A 27857-nucleotide genomic window follows, 5' to 3' on the forward strand; every position below is an offset into this window, starting at 1 on the left:
TTACAGGTATCTGTCAGTGCTGGCTGAGTCTGCCTGTGTGCCAGTGTTAAAGGATGGCCTTCCCTTGCTGTTTCAGGGTGCTTACAGTAGGGTAGGAAAGAAGAACCTGCTTTGGAGCAGCATGGAAATAAGTGGCAAAAGCTTTATGGTAAGTGTTTCATTGTTCAAGAGAGTTAGGACCAAAATAAAAGGTGTTGCATATAGTGGAAAAATTTGCATGCTGTTTCTTATGCAATTTATTATTTGTTTTGTCCTTTATCAACAAGTCATTTGAATCCCTATCTTCCTTTTCAATAACCAATGAAGATTTTGTTTGCTTTTCCCTTTCTGTGCCACTTATGAGACAATCCGCTTTTTTGCCATTGAATATAGATTGCCCATCAATAGATTTGCCCATGAATACAGATTGATTTCAGACATACATGTTTCTCAATAAGATATGCAAAAAATGTAATATCAGTAGAAGGGCCAAGGCTGAAAGATGTATTTTTGATTTATAAATTGATCAACTGGTAGGTGTATTGCTAACTGAATCCAGTGGCATTAGCCACAGTGATTATTATGCAGTTTACTGCTTCATCCAAGTGCTGCAGTCAGTCAGTACCATCATTAAAAATTAACATGGTGGCGACACACTCAGAGCTGCCACTGCTAAGTGTCCTCCTGATTGACATGGAAAAAGAATCATACAGATAAAATTGTCTTTTATCTAATAGGTCATTTGCCTCTTGCTCTGAAGAAAATGACCCATTAGGTACCAATAGTGCTCTATATTTTCACAAATTAGAAGATAATTTTGGGATACTAATATACTTCCATATGGAATATGGAAAGCTAGTTAGAAACCAGAAGAATTATTTCTGTTACATGTTTATTATCTCTGGTGGAACTTCAAGTCAAACAGTTCAGAAATTCAAAAACTTTTGGATTCTGCCACTTAGGCAATGAGTAAAACTCATGGTCATTAAGCATCCAATATTTTTTCATTAAAGTGAATAATTGTACACTTCAAGATGCTTTATTATTTCAGATGCATTTGTAGAACAAAAAACAACTGAGCTCAGAATAAGGAAGATTTATTGAATAAAAATGCCATTTTTTTAATCTTATCTGAAATCATATTGGAGAATTCTGAGTAGGTCTTATACAAAGAAAGTTACCTAAATTCAGCAACTTGCAAAAAATGAGAATATATATTCAGTCTCATCTCCAAAACCACAAAGGCCCAGCAGTCATTTTGAGTTCCTGTTTTCTGCCTCCTGATTTAGGTGACTGGAGCACAGCTCAGAGGTTGGGAGAGACATGCTCTGCAATCCTTGTTTAGCATGACACATTTGGGCCAACACATGCAGCTGAAACTTGGCAGTCTAGGTACCCTGCAAAGTTTAATTCTGCATAGACATGTTTACCTTTTTGTTAGCTACAAAACACATTTGAAGGGTTATGCCAAGTACTGTGGTCTGATAACTGGATCTGTAGCCTTGCCAATTTGGAAACTTAAATGGCTGATGGTTTACACATCAAATTTGTACCGCAGTACAAAACTGAAGTGGGTATGAAGCTTTCCCTGTTGCTCATCTCTGGCCTAGGCCACGTCAATAAAACTCCCAAGAGACAGTAAATTAAACTGTCAATAGATACCAGTTTAATAAGGTCAGATATGTTGTGTACTTCTAGAAGTTTTAGTAAGCATTCCTATAGCTGCTGGTTAATTTGAGTTTATAACACTCTGGTACACTAATACATACACCCTATTGTATGTATTTATCTTAAATTGTATGTGCTTCAAAAATGGATTAGGTGACTTTTCATAGTAGTTTAACTTCTAGTAATTCCTTCCAAAAGCACCAAACTTTCCTAATGTGCCATCTTTGTACAGATGTCCCTTTCTGGATCCATACTCTTTATTCTTGGTAAGACAGAGTTGGAAAACATAAAAAAAAACCAAAAAAACAAACCTGTGCAGAAGTGGATTGGTTTCTGGAATACCTATTGTCTTCCTAATTAATCTAAATGTTTTGGACTATAAATCTATACCAGCTACTACTCTGAGAAAGGGTGGCATAATGATTTGATATGTGAGGGTGTAAACTGCTGACAGTGAAAGAAATTAATTCTTCTTTTATAAACTTCAGCGATTCACTTATTAAATAATTTACTTCATTGTAGCACTAAGTCACACTATAATGCAGTGGTTGCACACAAGGCAGCTGCTGGACATAGACCTGTAGAACTTCTTTCATAGTTAAACCATAACCAATGCTTACTGTCTGAATATTGCAAAAGCAGTGTTTTTGAAAAAGCAGAGATTTTACTTTCTCATTTGATAGAATACTTTTATGTGTAATATATTCCAAGTTATTATATAGTTGATTTTTAACCAATTATCAGCGTGCAAAACACATTGTCATAGTACTGGTAACACTTTGTATGTAGTTGCAGACTTTAAAACATTTATAATCTCTTTTTTTTCCATTAGATCTTATTGCTTTCTAGTGAAAGGATTATATAGGAATTAGACAACTCTCATTTCAACCCTTTTTTGTGCAAAAAAGAAAAGATTTTTGTGGTCAAGAGGAAAAAATTTTAAAGGCTCAAGAGAATAAATAAGATTGTTAAAACCAAGGCTTCCAAACCTTAGAAGTAGAATCAACTTAAGTCAGTTTTGGAAATGTTTAATTGCTGTCAGTACTTTACTGAAGAGAATTTATTTAGAGCCAGCTAACACTGTATCATCACTGCAGCCTCCTGCTCTCAGCCTAATGCTATCTTTTAAGCATTGCTGCCAAAGGATTTGTATCTTGTTATCTCATAATGCTGGTTTCATTGGTTGATATGAACAACAAGCTGACTCACATGAAGATACACAGCTCCTCCTAGTTGGGCAAAAGACACTCAATGCCTCGACAGGAGGAGTGGTTTTAATATGAACCTGGGCTTTGTTGTAAATCAGATAATCAATATGAGAGAGGGAATTATGAATCCTTGCAGTTCACAGCCAACCTGATAGGCAAAGCTAGGTTCACTTCCTGTTTATTTTGTTGGTTTTTTTCAGTGTCTGGTGCAGAACTACCATCACTCTGTGCAAGAGCAGGGCTTAGGGTTGTGTCTGAAATGTCCTAACACAGCCCTTCATTCTTCATGATGGCTTTTCCTAACACAGCAGAACCAAAAATTGCTTGCCCTTTTCTAAATAGCAAAGGTCAAAAGTAAGTGACACTATAGTGTGACACTTATATTTTTATCCTCAGATTTGTATTGCCCTGAAAAATTATGATTTTTATTGCCATGACAAATTATATTGCATTTATGATCATGTGTGATTTTGTATGAGTCATCATGTCTGAGTTTTGCAGTTTAAAAGAAGCACAGATGTTGGAATGGTGTTTTCTGGCAACATTTCACTGCCTTTATGTCTCTGAACATTATTCTCTGGGTTTGAAAAATGTATCAAGAAAACATTTTTGTAGACATGGATGCTCTAAATATTTGTTTCTTGAAGAGTTTTGGAATTTCTGATCTGCAGAACATTTGTTGGTGGCCTTCAGACAGCTGGCTGATCATGTTGAGCAGGCACTGCTCCGGACACTTTGTGCTTACAGGATGGTATCTCATCCAGTTCTGCAGAGTAGACACAATGTGTGGCTGCAAATGGAGGTAGGGAGTTTTGTATATTCACTGTGATACAACCATATTATAAAAGCACTTGAGAACTTCCATTATATTATTAAACATGGCTAATGCTCCCTGTAATGAAATTATAACCACCCAGGCCTTCTCTCTCAATTAAAAAAAAAAAAAAAGTGAATAAACAAACCACTACTTTTATATGGTTTTATTTGCTCCTTTGCATATCCACTCTACTCTCAGGATTTTCAGGGTGTTTTGTGTGTTTGTTAGGTTTCATCTTCTTCAGTTGTATGAGATGGCATTGTGGTGGTCTAATACATGAGATGTATTTTAATAGATATTTCCCTAGCCTAATTATTGAGGATTTGATGATATAATAACAATTTAATTTGTCTTTAATGTTGTGACTTTGGGTAAATTCACATCTGAATGATATGGACTTTAAAAATAACTTTTCAGGCTTGAAAATTGGTGACAGTATAACCCAAGAATTTCTGTAGGCTAGCCCTTCATTTCTGAATCCTTCTCTGCAGAAAGAACAAGAAACTGGGAACAACAAAATTACTCCAGGAGGCCTAGTCCTGAGAAGAGGTCGAACACTGCTGTTACAAGGAACTAGAAGTGTTTTGCACCAGTTTTGTAAAACAGGGTTCCAGGTAGGGATGCTTGCTCTGGGGGAAAATGGGTCTATGTCCTTCTGACCCTGAGCTGTAATTTAGCTAATTAAGTGAAAACCAAAAGCAAATTCTTTCATTGTTGGATACACCTCAAGAATAGCATCCCTCAGTATGAATTCTTGGGAGAAAGATGACAAACTGTCAGCACTAGGTAAAAATTATGGGTTTTTTTCAAAGGATACATAAGTGAAGGGTGTGACTAAGTAGTTGAGACTTCCAGGAAAGAGAGAGTCAAGAGATGAATCAGCAAACATGAAGGAAGAATAGCTAAGAGGCCAAAAATCAGACATCTGTTATGAGATATTGTTTTCTTGTCTTCCATTTCCACCAATACTCTCCTTTCTCAGGCTACTTTGTGTTCTTCTTTTGGGAATGTAGTGATTAGAAATATTTGACTATTCAAAGACATTGATTCAGAAATGAGGAGAGAAAACAAAAATATGCCATTAAATAAATTATTATGCTTATTAGTGTAAACATAATACTATACTATATTTATAATTTTCACTCTTTGTTTCCAGTCTTCTTCTATTTTTTTTCCTTTCTTTAAATAGGTTATCTAATGCATCCTGATGTAAAAGATTAACAGAATTTTTACTGGTTACTTGAACATATTAACACATTCCTATTCTTTTTTCTTTTTTCTTTTTTTTTTTTCTTTATGTGAAGTGTAAATTTTTATAAATAATCTTTGTAGGGAGCCATGTCTGTAACTTTTACTACTGAGAGCGACTCAGTAGTAGTCCTTCTCAAATAAGGGAATTTAGAGTAGCAATTAAGAGGCAGGACGTTGTGTCAGCCAACCTTAAATTAAAATTGTTTGAAATAGTTTGAAAATTAGAGCTGCATGCCCTCTCTGAAGACTTGAAAGACAGGAAAAGTGCTGAGAAAACAGATGTGGTAGGGAAGAGGAAGAAGGGAAAGAGAAAAAGTAGGGATAGGTGGGTGGTTGTAGACCAGTCAACTATCACCAATTTCCAGATAAAATCTGGAATAAGGATTCTAAATACATATAAGTACTTGAAAGATCAAAATGAGATTAATTATAATCAGCAAGTTGTGTTGAGCCAATACTATTTCTTTCTTTGTTAGGACAATGTCATTTGAACAGAGAGGAAGTGTAAATTTAATCTGCCTTGGCATTATTAGGGCTTTTGATATTGTTATTTATGACAGGCTTGTACAGTAAGGGAAATAGGGCCAAGATAAGATATAAATAGCTGTGTGAGTGACCTAGAATTAAGATTTCAAACAAACGTCTCACTAAGAACACTGTCAAAAAAGTAGAAAATATATTTTGGAAGGGTGTGTTTTGTGTCCCCTGCAAACCCATGTACTGCCTATGTAATGAAGAGTGTGCCATGGCACTGTGAGGGGTGTAGTGCATGCTGGAGGACAAATACTGCAAAAAGCCTCAATGAGCTAAGGTAGTTCTGGGAGCAGTATAAGGAAAATAAGCATTTCAATAAGAAGATGTGAAAGATCTGCACCTGGTAGCAGTGAGCCAATACAAAGCAAAATACAGAGTTGTGTGTGTGACTGAAAAGCAAACATTGAATAAACATTGACCTTTCCTGTGCCATTTCTTTCTGTGCTTTTCCCATTACAATATGTATGGACACTGTATTTTCTTTTGTCCTTTATGAGCTTTGAATGATGGGTCTGCCTTTGTACATTCTGACAGCCTCATTCTGCCCTTCATGCTTCAAAAAGATTTTTGCCCCTCAATCATTTCCTGTCATATACTTTCTTCTTGAGTTCAGATGATTGAGGACCCACAAGTGATCTCTTTTTAAGTTTCATCTTCTTTTTCACTTTTTTTAAGATGATTCATTTGCTTAATTTTTTTGGAGGTGTACTTCTTTTCTGCAGTGAAATATAATTGGTTCCTTTGAAGTGGTGTCTTCTGTCTTGGTGTCCCTTGCTCCTCTTCCTCTTTTTTTTTTTTTTTTTTTTCTTTCCCAGAAATGCCAAGCTAGCCTATGATTGTTCTGCTACTTGACCCACCTGTGTATGCACAGGTGATTCTCCTGGCAGTGCTGCTGACCATTGGAAGTCTCCTCTCAGAGTGTGCTCTCCTGGCACAGGTAACAGGACCATTTCCCACCCACCATGCTTGCTCTGCCACACATTCAGCCTTCATCAATTATCCAATACATTCTCAGCTATCCAGGCAACCACACTTAGTATGTCCTACATTTAGGGGCTTCCATTCATATCCCTGCATCTCTTTCACTGGTACAGATGCCTGAAGTGTTTTGTAAAAGGACTGTTTGTTTTCATTCCCTTGCCAGCTTGTATTTTAAGGAATTTTATTTTAGGAATAATTGTGCCAGATCACTTTCTCATTTCTAGGCAGAGAGAATTGGCAGTTCATCAGTAAAGACACTACCTGTGGAGAGAGGAGATATTAGTGTTAAGGTACTGTTGAAATACAGACCTGGAGGGAGAGGACTTGGGCATACTCAAGAAAATAAAAGTTGACAAGAACTGATGCATAGAGTTGACATCAAGAGAACAGAGATCATTCGGAGCAAAAGGAAGTGAAGTGGCTGATTATTGCCTACCAAAGAGGAAGAATAGGATTTACTCATAAGTAAATCTAGCGACTGAGCACAGTGGGAAAGAGCTAGATAAACCAATGGGTGACTGATGTTTGTAATTACTTTGCAAGTAACTTCAGGCTAGATTTTTGAAGATGGCTTCTAACCAAGGGGAAAAAAACTCCATATTTCTGTGTATTAGACTTTAGCCTATGTTGTGGCAGAGATAAAAAAATATTAAAAAGAAAAAAAGGTGTGGTAACAATATGAAAATACTGTTGCTAGGAGGCTATTGGAGACAAAATAAAATGTACTTTTCAGTCCTGAACTACAGGAAAGATTTTCAACACACTACAGTCTGTCTCTCATACTCACTATTTTCTTTTTGTTTTTTGATACAAACACTTTTATATCTCCTACATAATTAAAAGCAAGGACAGATTTAATGAAGCCACACTAATGTGTTTGCTGATTCTTTGGAGTTAAAAGAGTAGATTTCTGAGGAGAGAAAAGATCATTTATTTGATGCTAATGATTATTTAAAGAATTAACTAGTAGTTCCTAGTTATATTTAGTTTTGTCCCCAAGAACTGATAATTCATCTTAAAATCAATGGTTGCCTAGTGATAAGCAATTACTATATAATTTTATTACTTGCAGACAAATATTGTCTTGGCCTGTAATGATGGGCAGAAGTTTAAAGTTGTGATTTTATCAGAGTTTTGGAGGTTTCAGCAAGACATATGCATTGCTTTTGACATTCCTGTCAGCCTCTCACAAATTTCTTGTTAGGCACGGAACAATTTCCATTATGTAATTTGTGTTCTTATTTAAGGGTGAAATAAGGATGCAGACATGGATTTTCATTTTGTTTTGGCTTTCCTTTTTTAATTATCTCATATTTTAAAAATATTTTTGTAAGAAAAATATAGTTCTGTGCAAGTCATCTTTGCTGAGAGCTTTGGATGGCTGAGAACCAGCAATTCTTCCAGAATCAGTGTTTACCACTTAATTCTTCCAGTTCATCTGAGAAAGAGGGTAAGTCCCTGTGTAGATATGAATTTGCTGAATGTGAGCTGCCTCTAAATACTGAAAGAAAATATTGCAAAGGCCAGTCACAAGAACTATAATGAAATGAGTTCTTATTGAAACCAATGAGTTCTTATTGACTGAGCATCTTTTGTGCTTTCACAGATTTGACTTATTGCAAGCAGCACTTGTTTTTCTGAAAATTGAAAGTGAAAATAAAGCACATAATGAATGTAAGAAAAAAAGTGCAACCAACATAGCAGCCTCAGTTTATGAGAAGCAGCAATTTTCAATATATGTTTTTTTTCTCTGCCAGCTTTCACTACTACAGAAGTTTCAAAGCCAAATTATTACATTCTCTTAAGGAACACTACTTAGCACTGTTATTACTATTTACTTTATTGCTGGCATGAGTGCTTACACAGTAAGAAGGATTAGGCTAACCAAACAGTTCAACCTGGGATAATCAAGTAGCCTGCTGTGGATTGGATTTGGATTAAATAGACATTTGCAGGACTAGAATACATGTGGGAGGTGTTGGAGGTGTCCAGTCTCTCTCCAGGAGCATTCATTTTACTTATTTTGGCTGAACTTTTCTAGGAAGCAGCTGATGTATTTGCTCTTTTTGCTGTCATGGAGGGAAAAACAACATTTTACTGTGCTGGAAACATTTCACCAGCTCAGTAGAGGCCTGCAGAAGCTGGGAAAAATGCATGCTCCTGTGTAAAGTCATACACCTCTCTTACTGTCAGTCAAATAGATTTTTCTTTTTTAACTTTTAAGTTGCAATACCTATTGCCACTTATAGACAAAAATTAAACACATAATATAAAACTTGCTTTAGTTTATTAATGAAGAGTAAGACATTAATGAGTGGCATTTTAAGTGCTGCAGCACAACGCTGTATTATATCTGTAATGCCATCTCTTTCCTTTTTGTATATATAAGGCTGCACAACTTGCTTTTTTAGAAACAGTTTTTGTATAAAAAATTGACTTCTATTGTGGGCTTTACTTTGAGTGCAGTGAGGAACATGGCATATGGTAGAATCCTAGCCTTAAAAAAATGTTGCTTGTTTTGACATGCCATACCAATTAATACCTCATATAAAAATCATATAGAAAACTTCATCTCATAGTGAAACAGCAATTTTCTCACCAGTCAAGCACAATGGGGGAATCCTCTTGTAAGGATTTAAGTCTAAATAATGCCTTTTCCTCCCCCTGGTTCTTGTTTTACTTTGCATTTTTTTCTGCTTAATAAAGGAAATAAAGGAGTTCAGATCATGAAGGACATAAAATAAACATGAGCATTTAGTAAGATGATGTCATCTTCATATTTTATGGATCCATGGAGATAGCTGAATCGAAACACAAAGGAAGAAAAGGAAAATACTTATTATTTCTGTATCTGACATTAGCTATTCTTACCCCATTGCAGCGTCACTTTTTATTTCACTCATGAAAGAGATACTTTAAAAAACATTTTGAAACCACAAGAATGAAATATAACTATTATCTTTGGAATTGGTTCTGCTTATCCTAGAGGTAGACCTTTGTGTGATGCTGTGTGCGGATGGAGAACTCTGTCAAGAGCATCTTCCTTCTTCAGGTGTGGTGCATGCAGGAGCTAGAGGTGGAAGGTGAGTGTCCCATAGGCAGAGCAGGGCAGTGCTGAGGGAGGAAAGGAACCTTCTGGAGCTTTGCTGAAGGCTCATGAAGAACTGGAGCATTATGTTGGTGAGTGTGGTGGTTCAGTGTAGGAAGACAGTGCAGATAAAGGAACTATCTTTATTTTTAGAAATCAGTGTGAGGTTTTTTAATCTGCTTAATGAAAGATTTTTATCTTATTGATCTATAAAGTTCAGGGCTGGGAATATGTAAACGTGTAACCAGTGCGTGGTAAAACCTTGCCTATGGTCATGCTCCACGAGATGGAGCCAGAACTGTCTTTAACACGGGGAAAGCCGCAGCCGGGGTCTCTGCCCGCGGCGCTGCCCTCGCCTTGCGCTTTACCCACGGAGCTGCTGCTCGCCCTGCCCCTCACACCAGGGCAGCCCGGCTCCACGGAACGAGGGACACGCTCTGATCCACCCCGGCTGCCATCGCCTCCTCCTCCTCCTCCTCATCCTCCTCCTCATCCTCCTTCCTCTGCGCTCCCGTGCTGAGGAGATGCCGGCAGCGCAAAGAAACCCTGCAAAGACACCAGCGCCTCGCTGCTGGCAGCCCTGGGCAAAGGATGCCGTCCCCTGTCTGCATCTGCAGTTTATTGTTCGGCTTAGCTGAGGCAATAACGCATGAGAAAAACTGGGGGTGAAACTGGAAGTAAAATATGCAACACCTGGCAGTGCAACAGAAAGTAAGAATACTTTTTGGGTCATTGAGTTGCATGTGGAAAGATACACTTCCTACTGACTTTAACAGAAACAACAAAGCCTCTAATTGGAATCCTTCTAGGAATACATGTGCTACATGGAAAAAACCCAGACCCATAAAATCACATAGTGGGTGATAATGGATTTCAGAACAACTTGGAGTTTTGAAATTGACTGCAATGAAAATTAACTGATCTGAAGTAAGAGTCAGTGATACAAAAAAATATTACTGCTAAAAAAAACATCCTTTGGCAAGTAAGTGTCCCTTAAGGAGGTCAGCTGGAACTGCTGGTTGAACACATGAAGCTTAAACTGAATCCCATGCTAGAAATGTGGAGCTGAGCAAGGCTGTACACTGAGGGGTGTCTGTGAAGATGCCTTTCCAGGAAGGTTTCTGAGTCAACAAGTGTCCAAAATCTGAGACAGCTCTGCAAGCAGGAAAGCCTGAATGAAACATTTTTGAAAACTTTTAAATGAACAAAATATAAAAATGCCATTGTTTTAAAGTCAATTGTTTCAAGCAACAACAGTCTAATTTTTGCAGGGAAAAAGATTATTTATTGCATCACTGTATTTTACAAATCAAAAAACCCTATTCTTCAGGATCTGACAGTCACATGTGTGAAAGAGAGCCAAAACCCCTCAGTTACAGAATCACAGGATGGGTCAGGTTGGAAGGGACCACAGTGGTCATCTGGTCCAGCCTCCCTGGTCAAGCAGGGTCAACCCAGAGCACATGACACAGGATTGTGTCCAGATGTTTTTTTAATATCTCCAGTGAGGGAGACTCCACAACCTCTCTAGGTAAGGTGTTCCAGTGCTCAGTCACCCGCACAGTAAAGAAGTTCTTCCTCACATTCAGGTGGAATTTTCTGTGCATCAGTTTCTGCCCATTGCCTCTTGTCCTGTTGCTTGGCACCACTGAGAAGAGCCTGGATCCATGCTCTTGCCACCCCTCCCTTCAGTCACTTACAGACATGGAGGAGTCCCCTCACTCAGCTGCTCTGCCACTGCATCGACTGTGAATGTCCAGTCAGACTTGTTGGCCTGAGCCTGGTCTGATGGACGTGACTGCCAGAGCTGAGGGGCATTAATAGCTAATTAAAAGAGTGAATGAAAAATTTTGTCTTAAGGCAGGGGATATGTTCTGGATTGTAGAGTATGGTTTTCATTTATTTGTAGAGGGATGTGAAGGTATGTAGATGTACAAACACTTGCTGCATCACACTCCAGGGTGGAGTTGTTATTGTGTCTTCCTTGTGCTGTGGTGGGAGAAGGGTGAAGCACTGGCAGTATCTTCTTTGTTTGTCTCCTAAAAACATCACTTGACATATGTAAAACTAACCTAGTCATCACCAGAAACTGAATTTGGTGACTTTTGCCAAGACAAAAAAGCTTTTTTGTTTGTATGCCTCTCATGATGTATGCTACTGCTGATATCTCCACCACTTTGCCCTTTGGTCCGCTAGAAGCAGCCAAATACTGAAACATTATACCCATGAGGATTATGCAAACAAAGGGAATATTTACATGTAGAGAATAATATTGACATTTGGATCTGCCTTACAGTGTTCCCTCAAATTACACTGAGCAAGAATATATTCAGGCTTCTTTGTTAGATTTGCATGCTGTATGAATTATGACTGATTCTTAAAAATATGAGGTGCATTACTAGTAAGCTCAGACACCAAGTAATGTGTGGCTAAAATTTGTAGTCAACTTATGGTTGACAGCTAATGCAAACAGCTGGAATACTGTATAGAACCAAAATACATTGAAAGTGTCTCATGCCCAGCACTCAGAAAGTGCACTCAGATTTTTCTTCAGCCAGCTTATTTCATTGAAAACAACCCTTAAGCATAATTTATCCTCTTTTTAATGTTAGCAATCCTATGACAAATGAGAGAGCAAATGCCTTAATTGTTAGGTAAAAATAACATTTTGTCTGACAAGGAAAGAAATATTTGCAAAATACCGATATGGGTGGGTTGTGTTTTTTTTTTTAAGATTGCTGTTATATAAATATTACAAAATCGTAAAGCAAACACTTTCAATGAGAAATAGCTTTCATTTGTTCTTCTTTCTTTTTTTTAGTTCATTAAAAAAAGGAAAAAAACCCATAGGAAGTCAAGGGTTAGCAAATATACTGGTACACTTACTGACCTCTTTTTTTTTAAGTGACAAAGGCATAAGAGACTATACTGACTTTTATGAAAGAAGAGATCCATGGGGAAAGGTTTCTTTCTCATAGACAGGAAACTATCCAATTCAACCATTAAAGGTAGTGAAGGAGGATGTTTAGCACATGTTATCCCAAGGAGTCAAAAGCAACCTCAGGCTGTTACTTCTCTAAGGCTAAAAGTGTACTTACACAGAATATCTCATTTACAGAAACTATAAAACATTTCAATGCACTCAGTTTAATCAAATAAGCTAGGTACTTATTAGTGTTTCAAGGTAATATTTTTGAAATATTTATTGTTTTGCTTTCAGTATTTATTTTTCTCACTATGCACATAATCCCAAATTTCACATTCTGATTACTATGCTACATAACTCTCCATGACTTCTCTATAGTACAAGGCTGTCTGTTAATCAGTTTCTTATGCAAAATGCATAAGTTCCCAAGGCATACCTGGATATAAAAAATAATTATAGATAATCAATATTTACTAAAGCAAATAGTAAAAATTAGAGGTCTCTAAGAATTATAGGTCTAATGATAGTACAGAAAATACTACTAAAGCTCATTATGTAAACACAAATGATTGTACTCTAGGATAGATAGATGGTTAACCTGTGAAATTAAGGAACCTAAGACTCAGCATGCTACACATTCCTTTAGAGAAGAAGAAAGTACATATTATTTAAAAAAAAACAACCCTGACTTTAGTGAGCAGAGGCGACATCCAGAGTAGTAGGTACCTGTTAGAAGCTTGTCTTTATTTTGTAATAGAGCCTTACAATAGGTTGAATGGCTACACATGTTCTCTTTTGTTTGTTAAAACTTCTCTTAAAAAGGCAGCCAAATCAGTTGTCAAAAAAGTTTTTATTAAAAAAAGTATTGTAGCTTCATTTGGGCAGTGGTCTCATTTAGTGGAATTCTAATGAAGCTCACTGTCATGGTTTGACACTGGCACAATGCCAGTGCCCCCATGAAAATGTAATCTCTCAATTGAATGCTGTGAAATGGAGTTGAGAACAGAGCAAAGCAGGCCCAAACTTAATAACAAGGGAAAAAAAAAAAAACATTTATTAAGCTATTACTACAAAAGAAAGAAAGGAAGGAAAAAGGAAAAAAAAACACACAAATATCAAAATGAAAATCTTGCAAAGCATTCCTCCTCCCACCACCCAACTCCAACAAACCACAGTGAGACAAAATCTGGACCCCAATCATGTTTCCACTCCCCAGACAATCGATATTCACTCTATTGTGGGAACAGAGTCTCTCCTGTGCCACAGACCCCCAAGAATACACAGCTCCACATCCTATGTTTCCATGTCACGCATGGCACCGCCCAGAGAAAAGTTTGCTATGGTGACCCTTCTCCTTTCCATGCACAGTGCTCTCACCACCAGTGCATGGATGGACAGACTGCTTTTAGGATTTTTTCCTTTCAAGGATGCCCTGCCAAGAGGGGAGAAAACAACAGTTCAGTTTTTCATTTTTTGGGACCACAGTCCCCCCCATTTTTCCCATTTCCCCTGGGGCCGAGGGTCCAAGAACAGAGATCTTCTTCTCTTCTCCTTCTTTTGAGGACAGGGGGCACCACCACAAACCCCCTAACTTTTCCTCTGTTCGCTCCACTTCTGTCTTTTCCCAGCTGAAGCAGGTCTCTTGACTTTGCTCTGGCATCCTCCCAAAACACAGTCTCTCTTGAAGGAGAAGATTGGTTCAGGTTGTGGCTAACACGGAAAAGTCCAGCCAAAAGCCACTACTTGTCCCCATCCCATCTAGAATTCCTCCTTCTAACATCCCAGGGTCCAAGTTGTCCCTCTTCCTCTCTTTCAAACCGAGGAGGGGGAAAAGAATTCACAAAGCTTTAATTTCCCAAGGAAGGGTTAAAAGTCCGAACTCCCCGGATGGCTCGATGCCCAGGCTCCGGTGGCTCCCACGCACTGGGCACCTTGCACCCCCCCCCAGCTCCTCCTTCCCCGCCGTGAAACTGCTGACAAAAACTACCGCTGTCTCTCTCTCTCTCCCTCTTGGGAGAGAAACTCTGCGGGGGGAACAGAGACATCCCAGATTTCTCCACCCTTCCATCTGCAGGGGGTTCCAGTCCCTCCACCCTTGTCCCACCTCATTCAGGCCATGGGGCTTCCCCTCCCCACCCAGCCACGGCTGGGCAGGAGAGGCTGCACTGCGCGCTGACCGGAACCAAAGAGTGAGTTCTCCTGGGAATTCTGCTTTTAACCCCTCTGTGCTCTCAGAGGTGTGTCCACCTTCAATTGGTCAATATCCAAATTGACCTCTTCCTTCTGGAAAAATTCTTTTTCCATGTCAAACCATGACACTCACTTCACTGGAACAGGACAAGCTAATAATGATCATGGTTATAACAAATGGGACTTCAATATGTGCTGGTGGTGTTGATAAAACTGGAAGCTTTCCAGAATTATTGTGGTTTATCTTCATGGCATGAAAACTAAATACAGGTAATAATGCTGAACACAAGTCAACTGTACATTTTAAATGAACAATTAGATAATCTTTAAATTTTGAAAGATCTCCATGGAATATAAAACGAGTAAAGGCAAAACACTTTTACCTAAAAGGACATAAGAAAATACAAGCTGTTCTGGAATTTATAAACATATAAAGAGGACTAATAGGCAAAAAATGAAAAAAAACCACAATGAAAAATGATTCACTGATGTACATATAATATGTTTTATAAAAAAGCATGATTTTAAATACATTTCCCAGTAAATTTCCCTAGAAAATTCTAAAATACACATTGTTGAACAACATGTCAGGTAGGATGACATTTGTTAATGACTAGTGAAAACAATCTTAAGCTAAAAAGTCATCTTTACCAATGTATATAAAAAAAAGAGATAGCCAGTAAAGATGTATAAAATTACTTCTTTCTTTGGAAATATGTTTCTATGTTTTACATGCTTACTGCAAATGAAGAAAAATATTCTAATGAAGTGAAAGTACATGATAGGTAAACTGAATCCCTGATATAAAGCTCTTCTTTGAGTTCTTGACTGTGGGGCTGATCTTTGCAGGCTGAAATTATTCTTGCAGACATTTGAAATTTAGGAGGATCCCAATTTTCATGCAGAAGTCAGCTCAGTTATAATTACATCAAATTGCACATATTGTATATACATGCATTTCTACATGCTTATTAAAAATAATGTAGCATATACTTTGTTTCAAGTGAACATTTACTTAAGAATTCGTAGTAATATGAGCATGACACACTGATTTATGTGGGAGCATGAAATTAGTTTTATGTTACAGTATTTTATGTCTGCCGAATCAGAGAAAGTTATAAAAGCTCAAGGGATTTTCATCTGACAGGGGTATTTTCCTGTTTATTTTCTTAAATAGTAACATTATAATTTACTTTTATGTTGTGTGAGATTTTTTTTACTCATTTTGAGAGTAGTAGAAACATGAAAGCTGAAACATGAAAGGTAGTTTCATGTTACTTTAGAGTATTTATTACTTTTGAAGTATTTTGTTTTTAAAAAGGAAATTATAAAAGTTAATTTGAATTAAAAACATTGAAAGAGAAAAGGAGAACTGTGTATTCTCTGTTTGTATTTTCTGCTTCTGTCGAGGTCAAGAGTGAAGGCACTTGAGGTATTTCATATTCAGACTCAGGTGTTTATTATTTCTTATCAGTGAAACAGCTTCATGACTGAATTCTACAGCCTTTTATTAGTAAGGTATAAAATGGCTAACTATCTCTTGTTACAAGAGATCTTTTAAGACTAAATTATCTAATTAAGAAGTGGCACCTAGGTTATTTTCCTTTGTAACCCAATAACTCTAAGCCTGCAATGTGGACTTTTCAATTGCAAAACATTCTCTAAACCCATGAAGAAGAAGGTATAAGATGAAGAAGACCAACTTGCCTCCTCCTTAAAACTTTTATCTTGCTTCATATTTATTTCTATATTGTAAAACTCCAAACTCTAAGTTTTCTATCCTGTGATATTAGACACTTCTAACTAACTAACTACCCATAATCCCAGTGTTATTAATCAATTTTGGAAACTTTCTCCACAGCCTCAGGTCAAATGTAGTGCTCCCTTGTGAGTCTGTGCCTTTCAACACAGAAAGTTTAACATTATCAGCATCCAGGATTCCAACAGAAAACAGTATACACACAGCATTTGCAGTAATAATTTGTTCAGAACGTGTTGTGCTTGCCTGAGAAAGGATTTGTCTAATTACTGAAAAATAACCTTCCAAATATGTGATTTTAACCTTTGCATAATGAAAGGTAGCAGACCATGTAAAGATCTACTATAGCAGTTTTCACGTTCATTTTTCACAATTACATTTTGCATTTTGGTTATTAGTGAGTGGCTCAGGAACAAAGGCTTCTTTCACATTTCAGAGGTGCATGTCCACAGCTGTATGCACTTATGCATTTGGCATAAGTTTTAGCACTTCTAGAACTTGCTAGAAAGTTACTGAATTAAAAAAAAAAGAAGAAAAAAAATGTGGAAGTATGTAGTTGCATCCCCAGATTAAAACTATGCTTCAGTGCATTCTCCTTTCTGGAGCTTTTGTCCTGAAAGACAAAACACCAATTATTGGCAACGCTAAATACTGACATCTACACATCTCTGTAACACAGAGGATGTGATTGTGTATGCACACACACAATCTTTCACACTGGATCACAACTTCTGGCAGCAGCAAGGAAATTAAATGTAATGTCTTTCGGTTTCAATTTGGTGTTATCTGTTATGCATTGGGAAAGACTTTGGGTGCCTGTCCCAATGGACTGCCCCAGTCCCTATCTCACAGGGAGACAGGAAGCAATTGCACGGGATAAGCCAGACTGTTTACTCACAGCACAGAGAGCTCTACCTGGAATTATGCCTTATGCAAGTGGAATAACTTTTTCCCCTAGCTCACCTCCTGAAGGTGATACTTTGCCAGCTGCCCACATCAAAGCATTCCAGAGTCTTACAGCAGCAGTGGGAAATGATGTGGAAGCACAGTGGGACCCTTGAGAGGGAAGCCAGCTGGGAAGGGCATCCCTGGGGAGATGGGGGTTTCCCAGCCCTGCTGCCTCTTGGACTGTGCTACCTTCTCCCTGTGTGACTGTCCCCCTTGCCAGGGAGTGGAGGGCAAGGCAAGGGCTCGCTGTGTCAGCATCCCTTGCAAAGCTGGAAAAGCCATGACTGGTACATAAACCTAGGCACCAGGAATCAGCCCACTGGGGTAGGGAAGAGCTTGTTTTCACATTTCTCCATATCTCTCCACAATAGAACATTCCATCAGCTTTCTTTGCTGTGATTTCCTTTTCCTTTTTATCTTATTTTTTTATTTGTCCAGCTGTTCCATTTTTTGAATCCATGATGTTTCTGAAGTCAAAATAACAAGTGCAAGATGAAAAAAGGTTTGTCTATTCTAGAATATATTCAAGGTGATGAAAAGTTTAGGATTTGTTTTCAAGATGTTCATGGTAGAAATTGGCTCTTGTGTTAGGAAACCATGTCATTTCAGTGGTTTCAACCTCTAGAGCTAGAGAAAAACATCTTGTTTTTCTTCTCTGCAAGGGCAGTGGAACTCAATCACATCCTCCAAAATTGCGGATAACAGAAGGTGGTATTTGGCAATGGAGTACTCAAGTAAAAGACATGTTCTAAAAATCTTTCAGCCCTTAGGAAAATTAATGTGTCATGTGAGGAGAATTTTTCAAATTTTAGGTTGTTGTTGTGAAGTATTTGCCATAGAGGACCAGAAGGGCACATATTTTTTTAAAAACAAAATATAAACGTGTTTTTAAAAGTGGCCTGTCTGCACTTCAGTGAACTGGAAGGTAAAAAATTAACACCTTTTACTGTGACTATGGAAGATGCTTCTAGGTTCTGAAAGGGAGAAAAAGCAAGTACGTGTCCCCTCTGAGCCTTTCAAAATATATTAAAATTCCTGGACTTGTCTAGACTTTTGCTCTGCAAACCCCATGATTCATGCATTTTCATAGATCTGCTTGCAAGGAACAAGCCTTATTTAGGGCACTCCTCTCTCCATACAGTTAAAAACGAGTCCCTGGGCAGAGGAATGTTCAGCACAGGTCACTTGCACAAAACCCAAGGTGCCCACAGGTTGCTCATAGCCCTTTGTTTTGGTTCTGTAAAAAGGGTCCCATCAGCAGCCCTGTTTAGCTGCACAGCTACATCCTAAAGCACCGCTCCATGCTCTATAGCAGTTGTTTTGCACAATTTGGCTTCCAGTACATTTTCAGATTCACAGGGTTGGGGATGAATACTTAACTGCGGCACACTCCAGAAAATGACACAGATTTTTTGCATGTTAATTTCTACAGTGTTGGTCTTTAATTCATACCACAGTCTTTGCCTGAACATTCTCACCCTAATTCTAGCTCTCAGGAAACAAAGGGCAGTTTCAGCACCAGATACACAAGGGTTAAAGACCATGGCTGGCTGTGCAGCCATTTCAGGATGGTAACCACAGTTGTGAATATATTACCTTTTATACTTCCCAGCAGCAAATTCACTGATTGTTCTCAGAGACCTCCTGAGAAACAAGGAGGTGACTTGTCATTTAGCTCCAATATGCAGAAAAGCAACTTTCAACTTCTTTGTTTTTTTCTGCTTTTGTGCTTTTTAAATCTTTAACTGGAGGTGTTTCAGAAGTTGTCCTATATGGCATTCCTCTGACATTGTCTTATGTGCTGTTTTTCCTCCAGTGGAAATAAGGAGCCATGGTTTCCAACCTTACTACACCTGTAGCTCTCTGAGGACTGGGCAGTTTTGTCGTGGTAGTTGACCATGTAATTGTGCCTCTCATCAGCTCAGCTTTACCCATGTTAGCAGGTTGCTAGTGTCCTGGCTGAGCAAGGGGGGATTTCTTTCCCCCCAGAGCTCCCTCTTGGAGGGGTGTGGCTGGACCCTGGGGTCAGGCCAGACAGCCTCATGCTCCTGAAGCTGGAGTCCCTCCTGTGTCTGGCCACAGGGGTTTGCTGTGCAAAGTGGGCTGTCAGATTGTAATTTCATACAGTCATACCATGGTTCAGGCTGGAAGAGACCTTAAAGTTCATCTGGTTCCAACCCTCCTGCCATGGGCATGGAACCCATGGAACACATTTCCCAGATGAAGATAGGTTTGTTCTCATGTGATCAGTTTTTTTCTGCTAACTGCTGCTAAAGACTCTGTGATCTCATTTCTCTCAATCCATTTTCAGTAAAAGAAAAAACAAACAGGATGGGAAATATATGCTGGCAAGGTTTATGGCATATCTAGTTCCATGATTCAGCATTTCATAAATAAGTGGTTATTTAAGTCTGTTTTTTCCTTTATAAACAATACTGATGTTTTATTAGCAAATGGCGAACTGTCTTTTTTTCTGTTGACTTTCAGCTGGGGCCAAGGAATTTGCATGAATGTTACTATTTCTGGCATGCCTAGAGACTTTTCTGGTATTGTCAAGAACAAAGTGCTCTTTAAAGAAATGCACAGCCAAAGATGTTTGAAGATCAGTGCACACAACGTGTCATAAATTTTTCAGCAATTAATTTATTAATGAAAGTCACAATAAACAGAGGAAGCCTTTTAGGATATACTACTGGAAATCCCATAGCTATTTCAATTTCATGAACACTTTGCTATGTGAGCAGAATTTTCATCAAAATGCATACATTTTTGTGCTGGTAATTCAGTCTGAAAAGCAAGCTGCTGGGTTTTTAGCTCTATTCATGCATGCCCTTGAAGTATTTTTGGCAGCAATACCAGGAAGACAGTCACTTCACCAGGATCTGATTCTCATATTCTCTGCTGCATGGCAGAGAATGGAGGTGTTTATGGTCCTTAATGGCAGCATTGGAGCAGATGCTGTCACATTCCCAGCTAAGGGAGCAAGTAATTCCTGTGGCTCACATGGTCCCTCTGATTAAGTGCTTCTTGCTGCTTTCAGGAAGCCATTTGCTGCCCTGCAGTGTTCTCTAATTCGCACACACTTATGTGCATCTCCATTTAATTTGTCTCTCCCCCACTCAGCCTGCTGTGCACCATAATATGGAAGAGCAGACTTAACCTCACAGTGATCTTTTATGGCCCAGTATTTCACAGACAGAGGCCAAGACTGTCGCTTACTCTGATAATTTTAAGACAGAAATGTTATCTAGTTTTTCAGCTTTAGATTCATCTTGATTAGGGACAAAAACACCACATGTTGTGATTAGAGTAGTTTTTAACCTCTTTTAGGTTAAATACAGGGTTAAATATTGAAGTGAAGGAACATACTTTTCATTTTCTATCATGGAAGTACAAGTGGTAACAGTGATGACTGTGTAACTCAAGAGGTGAAAAATGACCAACCAGTGATGAGCAAACACAGGCAGAAAACATAAAAGCAGACACATAATTCACAGGCCAGACAGCAAGAGATAAGACACTGCATACGAATAAGAATATGTGGGTCTGAGAGCAAACAAGTGCTGAAGAAGAGGATCTGACTGCTTCACTGCCTGTGCAGTTACACAGAAAGATCTTCTGCCTGCATTTCATCAGTAAATACTACCAAGTGGCATGAAACTGGTAAAATAACCCCAAAGGGCTGTATGAAAATGGCAGGCTGGTTTCCAGGCAAAATAAATTACAATGAGTTAAAGATACCAGTATACAACGTCTGCCTTACAAATAACTAGCTTTGTTCCTGTTTCTTTCAAAGTATGTTTAATTTGGCTCAGACTTAGATGTTTTTTTCTGGTTTCAGCAAACCATTTGAACAAGACTGTGCATTCTCGATAATCACCTAGGTGCCGCGCCACAACATAACGCATGCCGCGCCACAACACCTAGGTATGTTGGCTGACTAAATGTACTATAAATCAAGTAAAAATTGTGCTTCTTCCATTAATTAATACATTTATTTTATTAATATCTGTTAAAAAAAGTCACTGAAAACCAGAATGCTGATACTTCTTGATTTTCATTAACACTCTATGCTGTAATGAAATATAAGACTTAGTCTTATACTTAGTGATTTGGTTTTACCAAATCCTTATGGGCTGTCACTGCAGATATGACCTAAAATAAGAGCAGTATCCCAGGTTCTCAGGACTTTTTTAGTTGGCTGCAAAGAAGAAAATGAGATACTCCTTCCAAAGCTGTGTGAGAAAGAGGATGAGACACAAAATGAAGAGAAATTGTTTCACCAAGAAGGAGCTTCAAAATTTTAAATTAAATGAAACTTATTTTTTTAAAGCTTTTCTCCTTTATTTTCACCAAGCTCTTAATGCCAGGTTTTGAGGTTGATCTCTGTGGTTCTATGGCTTGGGGCCAGCTTGTGAAAGTTGTTGTGAACCTCAGCTCTCCTAAGATGCCTTTTCCTACAGGATCAGCACTTAAGCCTAAAAGAGCCTCTGACTGTCAGGGGACCTGGACATGGGGAGAACCTGTTCCCAATTGTGTCAGGTTCAAGCTGACTGGATTTTCAGAAGTAACAAACTCACACTTGATCCTCTTAAAAGAATTTTAGATCCAGAACATCAAGGGTTCATTTTTCACCTCAGTCAGGACTTTTACCATTGGTTTTGGTATTCCATGTCTATACTGCCCTATTTGTTTCAGTATTGGCTGCTATTTCCTTGCTAATGTATTAAATTTTTTAAAGAACAGATTTAAAAATATATCTTTATTATGGATTAAGCATACTTATTCTCCCAAAGTCACAAACGGACAAGCAAAGCATTTTATTTGCATACCTCAAGCATTCAGTGAAAGACAATTTATGAGTAAAATGCATAAACATTTTCCATTGCTCCAGTTGCTGAGCTCTGGGTCACTTCACTAAGTTTGTGGAAGTAGCTGATTGGGCTCTAGATTCTTAAAGCCAGACTGGATTTCCTGCCTATCTGTTTACTTTGACTGTCTTTAATGATGCAGCACATATGGCCTGGTGCAGTAATACTGGGTTACAAGCCATCTTGTGTTTTATGTTAGAGAAAGATTCAGTTACTGTGACTGTTTCACTCAGCCCTTATAAAACTTGGCTGGAGTTTTCTACTGTCTTTCAGAAGAAGCTGAACTCTTTCATTGGAGGCTTTTCCACACTTTTGCAAGTTTCAGGATGACCCCATATGAATATTTAGTTTCATGGGTTTAATTTGTGCATTTAAGTACCAATACAAATCAGTGCATGCTCAAATGCACTTCTCTGAAGGTTTTAAAATTTTGTTGCTATTATTATTGTGGCTGTTGTTGTTATTGTTCTTCCCAGCTGGTGATACTTACATTGTCTGGATCTGGTTTAGCCAAATGACAAAAAACCCACATTCTTAAGCGACAAGCTCTCCATCCAGAAGTCTCATGGCTCAGTTTTCCAAATTATGTTCCTCAACTATTCAATTTTTAGTAGTGTGTCTAACATTAGATTTTAAAAATTAATTGTAAATTAAGGAAAAATGGCTGAATTAAATATAAATACAATTTATAAAAATAGGAGTCTCCATCAGGATCCACTGTTCTGGCATAAAACAATAATAATCAAGCTCCTAACCTAATTTATTCTGCTCAGCTGGATTAAATAATTGTACAGCCTGAAATATCTGTCAATTTTTCACTTAGATTTTGTAATCTGTACAATTTCCATTATGTTTTGAGGATGAGGCTTCATTAAATATCTTGAATATTTTACTTTTGCATGATATCTGTGCAAAACCTAGATTGTCTCTTAATGTGGCCAAGTTGTAGTTTATATTCAAGTGGAAAACAGTGGGGCATTTAAATGGGAAGTGCATATTATGTGGCCAAACTACTGGGGTAAATGACATTTATAGCTTCATTTTCCCATGCTTGCATAGGCAATGTGAGAAGGTGGGTAATTTTCTAAGTAGCCTTAGACTGATGTGATTAGGTGTGAGATACTGCAGATGTATGTAGGAAGTGGGCTTGTTAGTGGGACTGGTTATCCAGTTAATTTCTCTTTCTGCATATGGAATATCCAGGCTGTAGGTGAGCAGGCATGTTTTGCACCTGCAGAAGGCTGTTTGAGAATCCAGGTCAGAATATGTGAGTGAAGTCCATAAAAACACCAAAATATCAAGTAAGTGATATTGTATTTTCCTTTTCCTCCAGAACACTTGGTTAAGTCTAACCCAAATAATTAAACACTCTCTTGGAAAGCATTATTAGTGTTGTAATCATAATTCTATCATGAAATTATAGTATTCAGATTAGGAAACCTAAACATTTTTTTAATTAAGAGGAAACTAGATATGATGGAATAAACAAAAGCTATTAAACTAATTGCAAACTGGAATATATGTTTGACAGTATGAAAATTACAAGTGAAATACAATAAGTGACTGGAATAGTAACAATCTGATTTTACTCACTATGCAAAGTTTAATTTCCTATCTTGTAAATAACAAACTTCATAAACAAGCCAGCAGCTAGATTGATATAATTAATCAGTTTTTACTAATATGCTGGTGGTGGGTGATAAGTTTTAAACAATGTACATAAAAAATGAGTAGAATTGGAAATGAAAAGGATCCATGTTATTCTATATAAACAAAGAGTAATTTTTTTCCCTTAGCATGCTGAAAAAGCCTTGTGGAGGTCACTGGAGAGGAACTGCATTTCAGTCAGCTCTGGCAATACTCCTGTGGCCAGTGCCATGGTCTCTGCTAGTCCATCTGTAAAGCCTCTGATGCTGCTTCTTCAGCTGTGCACATGTCATCAGGGAGCTCCAGAGTGTCTCAGCAGAGCTGCTGTGCACTGTGCTGAGAGTGCCCCTCTGCTGCCCTTGCAAAAATTGTTCCACAAGGAACAAATCCTAAGGGAAGAATGTTTGAGGTTTTTGGTTGATTTGGGCTTCTTTTTACCCAAGTCAAATGGTCCCAACTGTGAACTCTGGTCAGAATGAAATTCCAGAAAGGAGCATTTGGAATTGTTGCCTTTACAAAGCCATTATGGCAGGGGGACCATAGAACCATTAGATTAAGAAAGAACCTTAAGATCTCCAAATCCAACCATTAATCCAGCACTGCCAAGTCCAACACTAAATGTCCCTAAGTGCCACGTCTACACGTCTTTTTAAATATCTCCGGGGTAGTTAATGTCATTGCATGGCCAATTGAAGCATCACCTGAAATATTACTTCACTACTTGTTAACTCTACTAATCATTGATGTGTACTATAAAGAATATTGGTTTATTTGATTATGATTGTCATAGTTTCTGAAATCTCATATTTATTTATAATTATGTGTTTGATAAAGTGGTGGGGTTTTTCCTCTGCTTTGGACTTTTGTCATGTTTTAAGAAGAAATGCATCACCAAGATTTACTATGCTGGAGCCTTGAAGGACCCTATACTATCTGTGGGATGCACAATTATGGTATTACCAGAAGAGATACCATTTATATTTTCCACATACTATTAAAAATCTTTTCAACAAAACATTGTCATTGGGCAAGCAAGTAGTCTTAGCTTTTATGACAGCTCTCCTTCTAGAATGCCATTATAAATTAAAGATATTGTAGTAAAAGTATTTAACCTAAGATCAACAAGAGGTTGCAAGAAAAAGGCTGCAAGCCCACCCAAAAAAAAAAAAAAAAAAATCTCCATAGACTGATTCCTTTCATTATCAGGAAAAGCTGACTTTAGTGTGAATTCTTTATTAATACTTCTAGTCATCCTGGAGCATTTCACAGTGTTTCACCCATTTTGTTTGGGACCCCTAATCCTGATCAGTCAATATATATGAATTTCAGTCCAAGCCATCTTCACCAAAAGGCCATTTAATATTTTACTCTATTAAATATAATTATTAGAAAGTGATACCCTCCCTATAGCATACTTCCATGTAAACAAAGCCCTAATAAAGTAGAGAGAGGAAGAACAAAGGCAGCTGGGGAGGTTCAGGATGCAGAGTTGATCTGTTTTCTGGTGCCTAAGGTGACTGCTCTCTTGTATAACTGACTGTTATGAACTAATATGAATTCCTGAGCTAAATGTAGGGCCTGACTACACTTAATGAACCTTAGAGTGAAATCAAAAAGACAAATATGGTATGTCTGAATATATGAGGAATTTTTCTTCTTTGAAGACCTTTGGGGACTCTTGCAGTCATTGGAGTTCTCTTCTTCATCTTGATAAAAGCACTATTATATCCAGCAGTGTTTGGCTCTGAAACTGTGTTCCAACCTAATATTGAAACCACAAAAGTCTGAGTAATCACTCTGTTTTATTCTTTACATTGACCAGTGTCTCTAATATGGCATCACTGAGGGAAAAGGAAACAGTACTCTAAAGACACTAACATAGGTTTGTTTAACTTAATCTCTGGCTTCAGCCTACAGTACCTGTCAGAAAAATATATTAATATGGGACTTTATTGTTCTCAGAGTAGCCTTTGTCAGGAGTTTGAAATGCCTGAAACAAGATAAACAAGATAGTTTTAATCCTTAAAAGTGTATTTCAGTGTTCTGATCTTCATTTTTGAGAGATTTTCTGAAAAAAAATTCAGCATCCCCTTCTGCAGAAGAGCTGAGAAACCATTCACATTGAACCATATTTCTTCTCTTGTAAACTACCCCTGGCTGTAGCTGGCACTATACTCTGTTGGATTTTGCAATTTTGGCTCTGAAACAGTTATCAGTGTCTATGGACCTATTTTACAAAATTAATTTCAGCAAGGAAAAGAACAGCATATTTGGATTGAAAAAGACCTATTACACTCTTCCCTCTTCTACCTCCTATAAACACAAGTTCATTTCTACAGTACATTGTCTGCTTGCTCCATAAATCTTTGTTTTAAAATCTATGGCTTTACATCACTGTGAAAACTGCAGCAGAGCAACACTTTTTCCTCACACATTTTCCTGAGTCAAAAATTCTTCCTAATCAGCTATGCACATTGATATACTGTTCTACTCTACTATCTTCTGTTTCTGTTCTTTGCAAGGAGCAAGAAGTTTTTACAAAACTTTTCCTGTTAGTAACTATTTTCAGCTCTTACCTGTGTGGTCCACAAAGACAGTGATAATATGCTCAATTTTTATCTACTTTTCATATATTTTTTCTAAGAAACAGCACAACTATGCTTTCATATTCACAAAAATGTGTGTAATATGACACAAATATTATGACCACAACTTTTTAAGCAATTCACACATACATATTCCAGTTTCTGCTGAATGCAGAAATACTTGTTTCTGCCAAACCACACTTTCTTTGTGAAATGTGGCACTGATGCTTTCATAGAGTAATTTACCCCACTTTCTCTGATCATTGTCACATGTTCCTACATACATACTTGCCACAAATGCTGTTCCTGGGATTCATCATGTTGGCAATAAAATACAATTTTACTTCTTCTGGAGACTTAGATCAGTTTTTTGAGTAATTTGCTATGATCTTCCCCCTATGGACATATAGAAGCGCTGTGAAAATGGGTCTACAAATGCATTTTTAAATCAAATGGATTGATGGTAAATCAATCTGAAATTATAGATAAGTGTAAGTATGCTAATATAAGAACAACAATAAAAATTGTGAAAAAATGTGAGTATTTTAGAACAGTAATTTTTGTTAGACATGTCTTTATTTAAAAATAAAAAAACAGTCTTTAAATCTTAAGGGATTAAACACTCCAAGTTTCTGCCTTTAATGATTTCATCTCTAGCCTTCTGTCATATGCTTTGCAATACTGCCCTGCAGCATTTGCAGAGTAACTGTGTCCCAGAAACAGCACTCACTGAGCCTGGTTTCCCAGGATGGTTGTAGACAAAAGTCTTTCTTATTTGCACAAATAGATTTCATGACTGTGTGCACAAACTGTATCCTAATGTGGCCACGGAGGCAGCATTCACAGTGCCAATCAGTGCAGCACTACAGAAGCATTTGGAGAGCAAAAGAATGTGTACTAATGTCTGACACTAACAGCAGGTGGACTTCAGGGGAAGTTTACTTTACAGCTCTACAGGCTGTGGACCAAATATTTTTGGGCTTTGAAAGAGAATGTTTTGGGGCCCCACTCCAGGTTTGGTTTCATCTGAAAGAAATTTTGTGTGAGTATTTCAGAGCCTGGTCCCTGTGTGAATGTAACTGGTAAGTGAGGATGATCAAAATTCATCTCAGAGGTACACTCCTGAATTGAAGTAAGACTGAAATTCAGGACATCCAGAGCTAGTCAAGCATTCAATTGTTCTTTTCAGCATACTTGTGATACCTTGTTCAGGAACATAATGAGTCACAAAAGCAAAATATTCCAATGCCTGTTTGCTTTACTCTGCCATATGTGGAGGTTTGTTGTTTTGGTGTTTTTGGTTTTGTTTTTCTCTTTTTTTTTGTAAATTGGATGGCTTTCTTTTTTTTTTTTTTTAATTACATATTCTCCAGTGTCTTGTCTTACATGGAAGAAAAGAGAAATG

General features: G+C 37.7%; 1 protein-coding gene across 18 annotated transcripts in view; it reads left to right on the top strand.

Annotated features, from left to right (window-relative positions):
• Nucleotides 1-27857, top strand: part of LOC144247111 (uncharacterized) — a 106981-nt gene that overhangs the window by 12188 nt on the left and 66936 nt on the right. For 10 of the 18 annotated variants that reach the window (XR_014952942.1, XR_014952941.1, XR_014952946.1 and 7 more), the window contains 4 exons: nucleotides 7-148; nucleotides 3527-3657; nucleotides 4164-4286; nucleotides 6273-23521. Coding sequence is in view for 1 of the 18 variants with exons in the window: in XM_085572274.1 (XP_085428400.1) it covers nucleotides 7-148; nucleotides 3527-3657; nucleotides 4164-4209 (319 nt within the window). In the remaining 17 variants the exon portion in view is untranslated. Of the gene's footprint in view, nucleotides 1-6; nucleotides 149-3526; nucleotides 3658-4163; nucleotides 4287-6272; nucleotides 26807-27857 lie in introns of those variants that run through there. The other 8 variants (XR_014952954.1, XR_014952952.1, XR_014952953.1 and 5 more) reach the window with 4 other exon arrangements.

This window comes from Lonchura striata, chromosome 2 (genome assembly GCF_050655825.1).
Source record: "Lonchura striata isolate lonStrDom1 chromosome 2, ASM5065582v1, whole genome shotgun sequence".
In the NCBI taxonomy this organism is placed as follows: Eukaryota; Metazoa; Chordata; class Aves; order Passeriformes; family Estrildidae; genus Lonchura; species Lonchura striata.